The 15480-nt window shown below is 41.3% G+C and overlaps 1 protein-coding gene across 1 annotated transcript in view; it reads left to right on the plus strand.

The window, feature by feature from the left end:
• The window catches only part of il16 (interleukin 16), a 41427-nt gene extending 26080 nt beyond the window's left edge, over window positions 1–15347 (plus strand). The window contains exons 15-26 of the mRNA XM_037484788.2: window positions 226–313; window positions 825–1036; window positions 1147–1284; window positions 1817–1969; window positions 5925–6012; window positions 6639–7792; window positions 8314–8462; window positions 8734–8899; window positions 10393–10494; window positions 12661–12892; window positions 12990–13118; window positions 13809–15347. Of these exons, the coding sequence (XP_037340685.2) occupies window positions 226–313; window positions 825–1036; window positions 1147–1284; window positions 1817–1969; window positions 5925–6012; window positions 6639–7792; window positions 8314–8462; window positions 8734–8899; window positions 10393–10494; window positions 12661–12892; window positions 12990–13118; window positions 13809–13963 (2766 nt within the window). The 3' untranslated portion in view covers window positions 13964–15347. The remainder of the gene's footprint in view (window positions 1–225; window positions 314–824; window positions 1037–1146; window positions 1285–1816; window positions 1970–5924; window positions 6013–6638; window positions 7793–8313; window positions 8463–8733; window positions 8900–10392; window positions 10495–12660; window positions 12893–12989; window positions 13119–13808) is intronic.
• Window positions 15348–15480: the final 133 nt, after the last annotated feature.

Genomic DNA, 15480 nt, shown 5'->3' on the forward strand with positions numbered 1-15480 from the left:
GTAGTCACAGCTAAGGAAGCAATGTTGGGGTTAAGTGTCTTGAACACACATGGACATGGACACTAGGGGAGCTGGGAATCAAACCACAGATCTTCTGGTTTAAGGACAGACGTGCACTACTCTCACTTCCAGTTACCCACATGTCTCCTTTAAAATGTTTGTGAGTCCACTCAATCACCAACCTTTTTTCGTCACCCTGACTTATTAATCTTGTGTGTGTCATAGGTATCCGAGCAGCAGCTGAATGATGCTATTGCTCAGGCAGTGGAAAACAGCCAACTGATGAAGCATAAGAGCCATTGGAGCATTGATGGTGAAATATATGTTTGGTCTCTATTCATTTTTCACAGTCACGTGTACAGTCTGCCTGTAGCAGCAGCCTCAACAGCACAAAGCTGTTTTTGAGGCTGCTGCTCATCATACATCAGTTTTTGTGAGCACATCTGTATGCAGACTAAAACATTTAGCACACGCAACAAAAATAAACAATGTTTAACAGAAAGCCCACGTTCACACAGCCACACTGCCACCATCATCAAACAATCACCTACACCCTTTGCGTCCTTTCACCTCTCCCAACCGACCCTGAAAATCTGCAGAGGATGTGAGTCGGCTCTTTCACAGACTAAAGATCAGGAAGGCTCCGGGCCTGGATAGGGTGTTGGCTTCCTGCCTGAAAGTCTGTTCTGACCAGCTGGCTCCCATCTTCACACTGATTTTTAACCGATTACTGGGGCTGTGTGAAGTTCTCTCCTGTTTTAAATGTAAATGGATTGTACTCGTATAGTGCTTTTCTAGTTTGTTTGTTTTTTGTTTGATCACAGGGCTGCGTGTACCAGCATCTTACCCTCGACACAGATGTGAACAATGCCTGGAGAGGAGTTTCAGTCAGCTGACGGTTCGACGAGCACAGAAGACCATGACCCGCTCCTGCAGCGACAACACCAATGGTCCCAATCACTGCCTTACCATACACAGCCTTCACAATACACACCATTACCCATCAGTCCGCGTCCACAGCCTTGACACGCCCATGGTAACTAAATACTTAACAGTTTCTGTTTTCAGATTAATGTTTTTTGGGGGGGAAATCATTTAGAATCCAAGTAATCACCTACTACTGTTTCTAATCTTATCCTTGTATAGTCGATAAAAGAGACATGCTCTGACAACAGACTGTCAGTGCCAGTGTACCCCGATGAAGACTATAAACTTCCATACCACCATACTCCTGCCAACTTGTCCAGTCAACACGCCCTCGATCTGGCCTCAAGGGGTTACAAGGTAACCTATCCATCCATCCACATATTCAAACATCATCCATCCATACAACCACCATACAACCATATATACACGTATTCATTAATCACATTCATACAGAAATATATCTAAAAATACTATCTCAAGTTAAGTTTCTTAGATAGGTAAATAATATCTTCATATTGTAGAAGGAAAACATAAACAATCCAATCAATATCAGCAAACATCCTAAGTTGATTTAATGCAAAACAATTAACGTTTCAAAAACACACTACTTTGCAGTTATATATTTAATATTTATTCCATGAAAAAAAGCAGTAAAAATAACTTTGACAACTTTTTTTTCACCTTCACAGGCAATTCAGTATAATATATAATATATATCAAATAATAATTTTATGCAGATATCATATTTTACAAATATTACTTGGTGTATTCCATATTTAAAAAACAGCAGACTGCACCTTGCTGATTGGCATCTCTGCAGCACAATAAATTCATCACATATGACATAGATATATGTTGTACATATAATACCTGTAATGTGTGTCTCTAGTCCACCTGCAGGATGCGTGTTGCTCAACACCGGCATTGCAGGCCTCAGAATGTTACCAGTGAGGAGGGTTATAATGGAGAGTCCAGTGGACCCACTCTAGGATCCCCTGTTCGAGATGGAGGACTGGAGTCCTCATCACACATCAGCTGCCAGGTACACAACAAGTACAGCTGATCTACAGTTATTTTTTATACATTTTCATTTGTCCCACTGGTCAGGTATTGCTTTGGTACCAGTAGCTACCAAAAGTAGGTATTTGACAAAACTTATTTTTCAGACCAACTTCTTTCTATGCTCATGAAAGGAGGGATGTGATTGTAAAGCCACTCGGCAGCAACTTGGCAGGTTAATAGTTGGCCTTTGCGAGCAGCTTTCAGGAACACATCAGGTCAAATACCTAACACTGAAAGTGTCTCAGATGTCACCACTCCTCAGAAACCCACCATTCACCAAATGAAAGTGAGCAAGTGGAGGCGGAACTTGCACTCTGAATGGTGTCAACCCGTGCGGGCAGACTTGCTGTGTTTCGGTGCACTTCTCCAGGCTGGTGCAGAGTGCTGTCTGGTCTGAGTGAGAGTGGTAAATCTCCCTGTCAGCTTGGGAAAGAAGGTCCTTGCTAATGGAAAGAGGGCACTAATCTCCTTCTTCACCCTGTATTTTTTCTGTTTTCCAGAATCAGTATCAGAAACATTTATTATGTTGAACAACGGCTGCACGGTGTACCGGTTTAAGATTTCCAGTATGAATTTCTCACGAACCATTCATATCTGTGTTACGTCGTAACAACTGACGTTGCTCTTCGGCAGGCGGCAGAATTTAGTTTTACACCTAATAACTTCATACCGACAATGAATAACCCACAACAATAACAATTATAAAAATTACCTTGCCAAACTGCATGCTGGGTACAGCTTATAACAAGAATTAACACTGTTGCTACATAAAAGCATGGAAAAGAGCGATGCAGGAGGAACAACAAGAGACCAGAGATGCACCAACACAACTTGTGCAGTATGGTAAGTAAATCTTCGTCATCGGGTTTTGAAAGAAAAAGGTGATTGAATTTCTAGCACTGAATAATTTTGCATTGAAATTATGTATCTGAATGTTTTTCAACGTTAAAATACAGCAAAAAATTCAACCGCAAAAAATTCAAGCACAACATCCGGGACCTCAAGGAAGAGCAATCGATTCTAGATTCAAGATCAGGAGCGTGCGTCCAGGAAAAGGAGCGAGCACCCAATACAACTTTGGCTTGTCGGCAGCATGGTGACCGGATTTTAGCCATGTCCAATAATAAGGGGGCTTTAACTCTTTATGCCATCAGTGTGGTTTGTGTCTAAGATTCCGTAATAGACAGCTGACATTTGTACATTAACAGACCGTATTGGACATGAAGTAAGCGGAAGTTAAACAAGAGCGTACAGCCGCTCAGAATACGCCTCTTCTTCTAGTTTTTAATTAATTTAATAATGCTGAGATCCTTCGACAAGCTATTAGGAGTGATTGGAGTTTTGAAACCAGGAACGCGCTTGAAGAGGCACATGAAGCGTATTGGGGGGGGGGGGGGCAGCGGCTTTAACGGAGCGTGCAGACTCATAACCCCGAAAGGACATGCAGGAATAACCGGGGTAGCGCCGAGTACGGAAAGTGGTCGGTGGAAGGATCTCAGTTGGGTATTTAGCGGCATGCAAAGTCCACGTAACGTTAAATGAGGATCTTCATGACCATGGGTAAACTTTATTGAGGATCTGGCACAACACAGCGACCTGCAAGTAGCGCAGAGTCTTACATAAAGGGATGTACGTCTTAATGCGAGGCTTTAGAAATGAACACAAAGGGATCCTGTATTTGCTCATGAAGTCTGAAACGAGAACCCATTTTTCAAAAACATTCAGATACATAATTTCAATGCATAAATATTCAGTGCTAGAAATTCAATCACCTTTTTCTTTCAAAACCCGATGACACAGATTTACTTCTATACTGCAGCTTTCGTCCATTCTGCAGGGAGGGTGCAATCTGCCGTTCCTCCCGGACATGTTCAAAAACATCAATAGCAACACACAACTACACACACAACTGATCAGGCAGTTTCTTTGAATGACGTGAAACGAGGCCTATCTCGGTTATCAACATATCAGTGGAGAGCAGCAGCGGATCCACTTCCTGTTTGATGCAGGGTAGTATGTGTCAGTAAATTGGAGTAGCAACAAGATGCTGCTCAGAAAAGGATCCATCAGATGCTAATCCAGCAATGGGTTGGGCACATGATAACCATTATAATATGTTTTACATTAAAAATAAACTAATAGGGTGAGACACATAGGGATATAATACGCTTGTTGTGGCTGCTCAGAAAGCTCTTTGTTTTATTTATCAGTTTATTAGTTCAGTGAGATCTGAGATCATCTGCATCACAATGTTTTTCACTTCAACACTGAGAGATGACAGGGAAACTGTTACTTTCTCAATGTACTCATCAATGTACTAACCATGCTTCTCCTTTAAAGAATGACATGTGACACACTGCTTTCCTTCCACATCCGGCAGCTCTTCAGCAGAATGTACAAGGCCTTGCGAAAGATCCTGAAGTTTCTCTTAAGGAATGTATGTTAAGCGATGTGGCTTGCAGTCTATTGCTTGTGAATGCACGGTGAACATCTTTTAGGGCTTTTCTCTGTATGTGTTTTGTGTGAGCGTTAATTTGCTGAGTTTTGTATTGATTACAAGGTTTTTAAACAGGGTAAATGCTTTCTATATCAGTTATAAGCCATTTGAAAAATCATTACTTATTTACTATCTTATGGAAAGCTATCCAAGGGGAGGACAATCAGACAAGAGATTCGTGTCTCCCAGTGAGTACCAACTGTCATTTAGTCTGAAGCGCACACTGCTTTTACATTAATGTACACAACTGCTCCTGTACGATCAATCACCTGGAACCTTTTGTTGGCAGCCACGATTTGCTGATACTTAAAATGACTTGTGGGAAATATGTTCGCAGTCAATTTACAACTTTTAAAAACATATACAATTAGCTAATATGAGTTGTGTGACATGTTGATGTTAGCCATGAAGTACAAGTGTGTTCACCTTTGTGTACAACTGGCTTTGATAATTAACGTGTTAGAATATAATACTGTGTTTAAAAAACAATTTTATGTTGCAGTCATGCTTAATATGCATGCCTTTACATATATCTTGGTATGTGCATGTCAGCACGAGAGCAGTGCATGGCATGTGCTTGTCACAGGCTAAATTGGAGATTGATAAAGTTAAGACAACACTTATAATTTATTAAGAGAAAACCTGCAAAATTGTCGTGCCTTAATCTGTTGCTGATTGGAGCCTGCAGAAAAGTGAATGAAATCTGCTGCGCTTGCTGGTATGAAGCCGGGGGTTTGGTCACATGACATGGTCCTGGTCCAATGGGAGTTCTGTGCACTTCTCTGCACATCCCCCATTTATTGTCCTGTTGAGGTCTGGTACCTAGCGAGGGGCTGTGATTACAGCCTCTCCTGGTCAAACATGCATGTCTTCCTGCATGTTCCTTTGTTCCCCAGAGCAGCTTAAACACCAATGTATTTGCAGCTGTCTATTTTTTTTCATTTAAATTATGTTAAACAAGGCTAATATGAATCCAGTCACTTAGATAGTTTCATTTAATTTGAGATATAACATTTGTCTCATGAATTCTATCAATATAATGGTGCTATTTGGACGTTTTTTGTGTTGTATAAGCCTTATAGCGTACCTTTGATAGACAAAAAACAGCCACAGAGATCAATGGCGACTGTTTTAGTTGGATCAACTTTCTACTGAAGAACTAGTCCCCATGAAAATTGTTGTGATCTGTGGTAACTACCCCACCTTTACAAAAAGAACTCATTTGACAACGCCTCCCCCTCCACAAAAAAGCTTAATTTGACCAAGAACTGAAAGCATCACTCTTGTTCCTAACTTCATGGGCCTGTTACTCAGTCAAACAGTGTGAAAGCAGTAGCAGTTATGTGGATTGTCTGAGCGGAAGGAGGGTGTGTTATTGCACCTCTCTGTGGTTGATACAAGAGAAGCTGTTGTGACAAAATACTTCCTGTTTGTGTAGCAGGAAGGAGAACGAATAAGAGACTCAGAGGAGATCAAGGAAAATGTCTCTCAACCTGTAGCCTGTACCAACAACGGACTTCACTCAGGTAAGACAAGTATTACAATGTTATATTTCAGCACCTGAATGAAGGTACGTTTGATTTGACAACGTGACAGAAGGCTAAATTTGGTTATCAGTATTTCAGTGGAAAGAAACTGAGGTTGCACTTGCTGTTTGAGGCAAGGTTATGTGTATCAGTGAATATATTTCAATCAGATGACATTAGATGACAAATTGAATTAAATGCAAACGTTAACCACTTGATAATGTATTTTTCAACGGTAAGGCTAATATAAAACATTCATGTATTATAGTTTGGGTTTAGAAACATAAGCATTTAATGCATTTTTGGCAGCTAATTTGCTAGACCTAAATTGTCTGGGCTCAAATGACTGGACTAGTGAAATTATAAATGTATTGTTCTACTTTCATGATAACTTCAAGGTTCTTTCTAATTTGTTTTCTAATAGTTGTATATAAATGTATTTGAATTCATGAAATAAAACTTTGAACCTTCATTAAACATATGAATAGGCCTGAAGGATGACTGTTTCAACTATTATGTTTACATTGTGAATACACTGTGAAAACTACTCATACATTTTGAGACATGAACATGTTTGAAACACACAACTACCCTTCAGAATATTCTACTTTCCTCTGTGCAAACAGCTGTTCTCTGCACACAGCAGAAGAGAGGAGCCCTTAGGAGGCAGGCTCGTATCGACCAACACGCCCAAGAACAGCTTCAAGATCCTTGGGTTCGCATTTCAGACAGCCTTCCTGAAGAGCTGACTAAGATCCACCATCGCCCCTGCAAGCGTGCTGCAGAAAGCACACAGCCTATAAACGTCCACAACAAGCCTGCCGCCACAAGTGACAAACAGAACATGTCTAATCTCAATGGCGCAGCCACGGATGGGGCTTCAGATCCTCCGTCCAACACGGCCCCTGGAAACATGTCGGAAACACCTTTGGGAGCAAAGATAGGGCCCCCGGTGGCACCAAAACCTGCCTGGTTTCGAAGGAGTCTGAGGAAAATTGAGGATGAGCAGGAACAGAAGAAGCAGGCAAAGCCCACAGAGGAGAGGTCTGCTGTAGGCTTCAACAGAAGCTTTGGAGCCAGACCTGCCTCCTCTGCTGCCAAGCTGTCAATTAAACAAAAGATCCATTCATTTGAGACTTTTTCCAATCCAGAAGTTCCAGAAAAGGGGGGTATCAGGAGGCCTTTGGCCTCTTCCAACTCTCTTCCTCAGGACAAGGATTCCAAGAGTCCCCCTGCCTCACATCGAGAGTATGGAAATGGCAAATATGAAATCCCAAAAGAGATTCAGGCTGGCAAGTCTGAATCTGTTATGGAGACAAACCACACACTTGTGTCTGCTTCACCCTCTGCTATCACCTTCTCCTCTTCTGATGCTTGTAGTGAAATACCAGCAGAGTCCCCTGATGATGGACCTAGCCAATCCTTCAACGATCTTCCACCTTTTGACACCATCAGTGCCAATCTGGACGCAGGGGAGCATGATTTTCATTCTGCTCAAGCCCATAATGACAGCATGGTCTTTCCAACAGAGCAGGGGCCTGAGCTTAAAAGAGTGGATCTTACCGAGAACACAGAGTGCAAAGTCCTACCCTCTGTAACATCTGTGGGATTCAGTGAAGTCCAAGAGGAAAGTTATCCAGAGAGGACAGAGGAAGATGGAGCACATAGCCAAGGAACAGTGCAGAGCACAACTCTGAGAGTGGTTCCCCCCGCAGACAGTAACCCCCTGGGAGGCCTGGAGGAAGAAAGTTTAGGCAAAATCCTTGCCTTCAGTAATCAGGTAATGTCATGTGAGCAACTATGATCTGTCTTTATGTTACTTGTAAATGATATTTGGAGGGGAATTGCCATCCATTCTTATCAATACATTAAAAGTAACAATTGATCGAGATGATCCAAACCACAGTATGTGGAAAATACAGGCAGAACCTGCACCTGGGAAAAGTAAAACCAAACCTATATTCTCTTTAATAACCATCAGGGTCCTCTGGTTTATCTGAAAGTAATTCAACCATAAACGACTCGTACAAACCAACAACTTGTAATATGACCTGTGTTTGTAAAATGTTCAAAGCAAGCTCAGTTTGCGCCAATTTTGGACATACACGAGAGCAGCACAGATGGATGATTTATGGTGTGGACGAGTCTCTAAATGCATTTTTCATATTTCTATCATGAAAATCTGATTTGCAAGGCATTCTATAAAATAGTCAGTCAGAAAACCTTTCTGGGATATTGTTGAACTGTTACAATCATTTCTACATTTGGGATGCCAAATGTAAAAAATATTTTTTTTTCCAGGTCTCACAAGCTCTGATGCGCTCTCTACCCATACACCCCCGCCAAGGAAACCCTCACTCCCTAAACGCACAGGACTCCTCTGATGTGTTTCCTCAACCTCAGTGGTCAGAGCACACCGTGGACACCCCCGACAGAGGATTCTCTGTCAGGTAAGACTTACACTGACAACTCAGCGTTAACATTACGTGCTGTGCTTAATTACTTAAACAGGAACTCAACACCAAAAGGCATACAGGACCTATTTTAATTCATAAGGAAGTGGTTCAAAAATCAGTTCCTGTTTTTCAAGAGAAGCAGTGAATTGTCAGAAGAGATGTTAAATGCAGCTTGGTTTCACGCTACTGTCATGCACAATGTTCAGATGTGTGTAACGGACATTAGATCCTTATCTCTCATGTGTTCTCATTATTTTAAACACAGCTTGGCCACACTGAGGGAGTGCACAATTGAGCGAGGGGAGGAGGGTTGTGATGACGAGGCAGCAGTCACTTCTGCTTGTGCCCACTCTGTGATCTCAGCAATCCCTACTCAGGAAATACAGAGGATGATCCAGGAAGTAAAAAGTCTGGACGAAGAGGCCCTGAAGGTAAGAAACATCACAGAACATTTTTGTAGGATAGCTTCACCAATGCTTACACAGGTTATAAAACTGTAGATGTATGTGTATGTAAAAATGACCAACCAATACACGAAACAACATCATAGCATAGCATACATAATCTTCAATTTAATGATATTTAGGATTATAGAAGTAGGATATTCAAGTTAAAAATGATGTATGCACATACATACAATATAAATAAATTGTGACACACAAGTAAATAATACTCATTAATTATCCGCAGACCAACCCACTCATGTAATGACATGATGTAATAATTTGTGCATGTAAACACTGTTTTAGGATAATAGCAGTTGGATTAACCAGCCATAAAAACATAAATAATATCACGTGAATGTCATTCAGAAATGCTCTTTCTGATAGCATTATGAGTAGCTACACATACTGAAGTTTCATATAATGCGCAGATGTAATGAAATATTTAAAATAGTGGTGGGCATAGATTAATTTATTTAATCTAGATTAATCTCACTGTAATATTGCAATTAATCTAGATTAATCTCGATTAAAATGGCTCATTTGAATTCTGCCGAAGGCATTTAGGATATGTGTGCTACCCAAATAATTACTAAAAGTAAGTCTTTGAGAACAGGTTTCTCAGGCCAGGTGGCACATTAGACCAGGGGCTCATCTCCTGTTTCCAAAATGCATCACAAACTGCTTGAGAAAGATGTTCTACTATGATAATTGGTGATGAAAATAAATCATGTTCAATAAGATGTACTTGTGTTTACTAACTGTTTATCCAGCGAAGGAGTGAAGTTCCCAGCTGGCATCGATAAGGTGTACAGTAACGCCGAGGTAGTTATCGTTGTTGACAGATGTCCAATGGTCCCCAGTCAGTACTACACACCTCGCCTCTACCATCTTCTCATCTTTTGCGGCTTTCTCTGCCGCGTGCTGGTCATGTATTCTCCTCATGATAGTTCGTCTAGCAGGTGGTTTGTAAGATGGATCACCTGTGACTGCCTGAAGAACAAGCTCGAGCCCGTCACCTTCTACCACGCTGATGGGCCGGCAGCTGGTGGCAATCCACTGAGCGAGGAGATTCGTTAGCTTGGCCGAGCTAAGACGGGCTTGCACGGTTACACTCAAACATAGTAGTTTAACGACTCATGCTAGCACGTCTCGTTCTCGCCCCCTACAGTGCAATTTGGCTAGGTATACATCCGCGCTAGAAAATCAAGGTGAAAATCATCATAGCTTTCGTAGTACAGACCCAGCTCCCAACCGAACTTTGAGAATAGATTTTCGGCGCAATTTTTTCTTTATCGCCGATAAGTGTCTCACCATAACGCAGCACTTCATCGCCAATAACAGCCCACCACTAATTTAAACCCACTGTGACTTTGGCAATGTAGCTGTAAACAATGATGGTGGTAACAAGACAGATATTGTGAGCTTATTGCGTAAAAAAGGAACACACTACAATAATAACTGTTGCTCTTTTCCCGCAGCAACTGGCGGCCATCCACGTTGTGATTCTACACAAAGAGGAGGGAGCTGGTCTGGGTTTCAGTATTGCTGGAGGATCTGACCTGGAGAGTAGAGCTATCACGGTAAGCAGCACGCTCGACAGACATTCATTCAGGTTCAGGTTACATCAACAGCGGGACACACACATGTGCAATTCCTATATAAGAAAGGATCTGAACTGGTTTTAGAATGAAAACGCCTTTTGAAACTTTTAAGGATATTTTATTTGCGTTCTGCAAATCAGGGTTACACAAATAAAGGGCAGTTGATGGCCATTGGTGCTACACAAGGACAGCAACACATTTTCAGAACCTGCTGAAAATGTGTTGGAAGGCTTAAGGCTGAAATGAATTTCAGAAAATATCTGAAAATACAGAAATGAAAAAAAATGAAATGAATATCTGAAAATACAGAAACTGCAGAAGATGAAGTGAATTAAAAAATGCTAAAAATAAAAAAATGGCAGAAGGTGAAGTGCTTTTAAAAAAAATACAGACATAAGAAATAATGAAAGTACTTTCAAAACTGAAAATACAGAAATGACAAAAGCTGAGTTGAGTTTTAAAAAATGTATTTCTGGTAGTAATATTAGTGTAGTATAGTGTTAGTAGTATTACTAACTACTATTAGTTGTCATAGTATTTGTAGTAACATTAGTAGTAGTTGTAGTATTATTAGCAGTATAAAGACTAGTAGTACTTTTTGTTATAGAAGTACGAATAGTAATATCAGTTGCAGGGTCACTACTACTACTAGTATGAGTCATTTTAATAGCAGTAGAAGTAACCAGTAGTAGTTTAATGGGGGTAGATAAGATAGCTGAGGTGGTGGATAGAATGGATTTTGGGGTGGGCTAGGGGAAAGAAGCAGGGTTAGAAAGGGTGGGGTTATATCTTAAGCGGGGAAGAGGCAGAGTTGAAAGGAAGGGGGCAGAAAGGGGGGGGGGGGGCTTCTGTGAGGGAGGGATTTAGATAACTTGGTGGGGTGACAAGAAGCATGGTTAGAACGGGGGGTGCGCAGGGGGGGATTTGTGGAAGGGGAGAACATCTGTGAGTGGGGGGAAAAGGCAGTGTTGGAAAAAGTGGGTTAAAAAGGGGGGTCCTTTGTAAGACCTGAATACTTTAAGGTCCTGTCCGACTGCACTAATCAGCTAATACGGACAGACAGAGAGAGACTGCTGCGCGTGTCTGAGTAACCTTGGTAACGGCGCACCTGCGATCATTAACAAGCTTCTTAAAGGGCAGAGAGAGACAGCGATTTCCACAGAATCCGCACCTCAAACAAGTTAAATTACCCAGAAAACCATAACTTAAATACCCAAAATGATGAGATTTGACGAGACCCAAGACTCTGATGAACACGTCCACGTTATTTACAGTATGTCAGCAGATTTGCTTTGGAGCCAGTGGAGCTTGAGACAGATGTTGTGTCACTCTCTGGCTTCTCAGGCCAAAAGTAAATGTCTGTGGGATTCCATAGCCACGTGCACAAGCACGGCATCATTTTGATCCAACACTGAAGCCTGAAGAGTGAATATTGTGGCAATAAGGGCAGAAGTGCAATATATTTTTAACCAGATTCTGACGCTGCTGCACATTCTAGATTGTCAGCCCTCACTCTAAGAAACACAATACACACTGAAACAGACTGGAAAACTAATGAAACATAATCAGTGATTATGAAAAAAGTAAAATAAATAATAAATAAATAATTTTAATAAAATAGTTTAGACTTTTGTAAACATTTTATAGTTGAAATGTCTGTTGTTTGTAGCGTAAAGATTGGTGAAGGATTTGAAAATTAACTCCATTGGAAAACAATGTTAAAAAAAGTTTATGATTTTAGTTCACATGAATTATATTATAAGAGCAAATTCTACCAGGGCTAGTGAGAGTGCTAATGTCAAGCCCTGTTGACGACCCTTTCAACCTCTTCTTTAGTCAGCTTTGACCGGCTCCAGGCTCCCTGCAACCCTGAATAGGATAAAGGCTACAGATATTGAATGGCTGGATGTTAGTATATGTTTTATGTGTTTAGTCCTGACTTTACAGTCATCACGACAGCCCTTAATGTGGATACAGATTAATGCTGGATTACATTCTCCTGCTTTTAGGCAAAATGCATTCAATGACCATTAAAAAAAAACATTCTTGTTTTCATTCTACAAATATATAATTGTGATCATTTAAATAGTGCAATCTTAAACACACTTTACTCACGTACACTTTGGGATACTCACTGTCTTCCAGGTCCACAGAGTGTTTCCCAGTGGCTTGGCAGCTCAGGAGGGCACCATTGAGAAAGGAGATGAGGTGTTGTCTATAAACGGACAAACACTGCACGGCCTCACGCATGCTGACGCTACTGCGGCTCTGCGTCAGTCCCGCAGTCTGAAACAGGGTGTGGTGGTTGTCTGCAAGAGAGCCGAGGAGGATGGAAGAGAGGGAGAAGGCTGCAGGAGCAAACAGCCCAACATTGCAGGTGAGTCCCAACTGCTTTCTTAAGTCCTGTGGTTCCTGTAGGGCTGAAAGGTTCTCCAATGATTTACATCTGTTGTGAATTGTTTTTTGTCTTGCAGTGGAGGAGCAGGGAGGCCTGCTGACTGTGGAGCTCGACAAAGGAGCTGGAGGAGTTGGATTTACCCTTGAGGGAGGAAAAGGCTCAATCCATGGAGACAGACCTTTAATCATCAACAGGATCTTCCAAGGTACAATCATGATGCCATCTGATTTCATTCCATTTACAATAAACTAAATAGGTCCCCTAGCGGTCAGCAGTGTGTGAATGTTAGTTACTGATGACTGATTGTTTCTGTCATCAAAAGAATAAATGGGTGTAAGATGATGTTTCGAGTGATCGAAAGACATTTACCATTCATTATTGGGGTGAAACACTGGGTGAAAACTGGGAATGGAGCTTCGGGAATGGTAGCTGCTTCAGACATGAATAATAATTCATGTCTATAGTAACAACTTTAACCAATTATATTAACGCTTGACCACAGTACTATCCTCTGCTATGTTTGGCTATGTATGAACAGTTTATAGCAGGGGTGTCCAACTAATTTCCGATTAGGGCCAGACCATCAAAACCATAGGGAAGGGTGGCGCGGACGATGATCCGGCCACCAGGGGGGGCAGTTCGCCCAAATAATAATTATTACGAGCAGTAGCAGTAATCATATGGAACACCGTTGGTGAACGACCTGATCGCCCCACCTTGAGCGCCGAAGAAACATTTTTATATTAAAAAAAAACATTTTACAAATAGTTTACACTTAGTAGTATACACTTATTATTCATATTCACTGTCAGGAACATAAATACAAAACAAATAAGTCTGCTGTCATAATGTTGTGAAGGACACGCAGACTGACAGTGTGTGTGTGTGTTTGCAGAGCAGAGCGGTCTGCAGCATGGAGACGAACTTCTGCAGGTCCAGGGAACCAGTGTGCAGGACATGACCCGCTTCGAGGCCTGGAACATGATCAAGACCTTACCTGAAGGACCCATCATGGTGGTCATCAGAAGGGACCCCGGAGGGGTAGAATGACACACACGGCTGCTGGGAGCTGCTTTCAAATGAAGAAGCCAAAGAAATGAAAACCAACCTTAAAAGTTGGTCTATGCAAATGTTAGAACTGTGGCTTAAATAAAAGGCTATCATATTTTTAGACAATTGTGAACAGATATGGACGATTGTCAAAATGGTCAATTCACCCAAAACCTACCACAAGCCCCCCATGCCAGATTCCAAATACTGACAACATTGAGCTTCAAACCTATAGTGACGTGATGTCCACGTTTTATTCCCTTAGTTGTTACCATATCTGTTAACTAGCGTCACGCTAGCTCTTGAAGAAAGCCGTATGTATTTGAATGAATGAATGAACAGTGAGGGTGAATCTGGCTTTAATCAACCTGGCTTTACAGGGACAGTTTTGATGCTCTTTTGTTGCTCACTGATACAGAGGCTCGGAGCAGAAGTTGTGGGCGGGGCTTAGCCAATTACATTCCAGTGGTAACAATCTCTTTGAACGTTGAAAAATGAAGATGCTATAAAAAGACAGTTGCCAGCTCTCTATGTTTAATGATATGTTTTGTTTGTGTACACGCATGATGTTCTTATTGAAGGATGTTCCTTGTGTGGCGTCTTTGTGACTATCGGTTCAAAATAAAGTTGTCTTTTCCGCACCAGACTTGAATGAATGCATAAAGGGATACATTATATTTCTAAAACCAATTTCTTCAAATAAGGCAACACAAGGCTAAGTAGAAGGCAGTAAAGGTACAGCAGCTTCATTCTCTTTATCCATAGCATGTGAACATGGCGCAGTGGTAGACCGGGTTGTCCTTCAGTCAGTTTGATTCCTGATAACAAGAGGGAAGAACAACAGGAGGGTCGGCACAATAACAGCAACCCATTGCATCCCTGTAGTTCGTTGTACAGCTTTTCATTAGATGCCGTTTTTAGCGCCTGTCTAAAATAGTACAAAAAAAGCAGAATGCGTAATTATGTGTAAAAGACTGGAAGTGAATAGATTGGAGTAAACGTCAAGCAGTGGGACGGTACAGCTCGCATGTGGAATCAGAAGTTTCATCCAACCTCAACTGAAATGTTGAGATTGTATTTGTTCCAATTCTGAGCTGGAATGGGACACCTCGAACACAGATTTTTGCATTTTTATTCGACTTCTGACAAAGCGTTCTGCTAACTTTGCCCACTCGGCCCCTGCATTTACAGGATGTCTTTGTATCCTTACATATGTAAAAAATATGATCTATTATTTTTATAGAGTCGCTCGTACATAAAACTTTTAACAGTGTAAACTTGTGTTCACTTTTGTGCAGAGAACTGGACTACATCTTCTTAATCTGTTTAATGCTGGAGATATACAAAACGTACAGGGTGCAGAACAGTACAAGATGAACAGGTGCATCACTAAACTTGTAAAAAAAAGTTCAGACTATCAGCTGTTTTCACTTCTATCGGAGTGTGAGCGGCAGACGTGAACATTTGATCTCATTGGTGGTCAGCACTGTGACGACAAATTAACAAGGGTTGAGCTG

Source organism: Pungitius pungitius, chromosome 4 (assembly GCF_949316345.1).
Source record: "Pungitius pungitius chromosome 4, fPunPun2.1, whole genome shotgun sequence".
Lineage (NCBI taxonomy): Eukaryota > Metazoa > Chordata > Actinopteri > Perciformes > Gasterosteidae > Pungitius > Pungitius pungitius.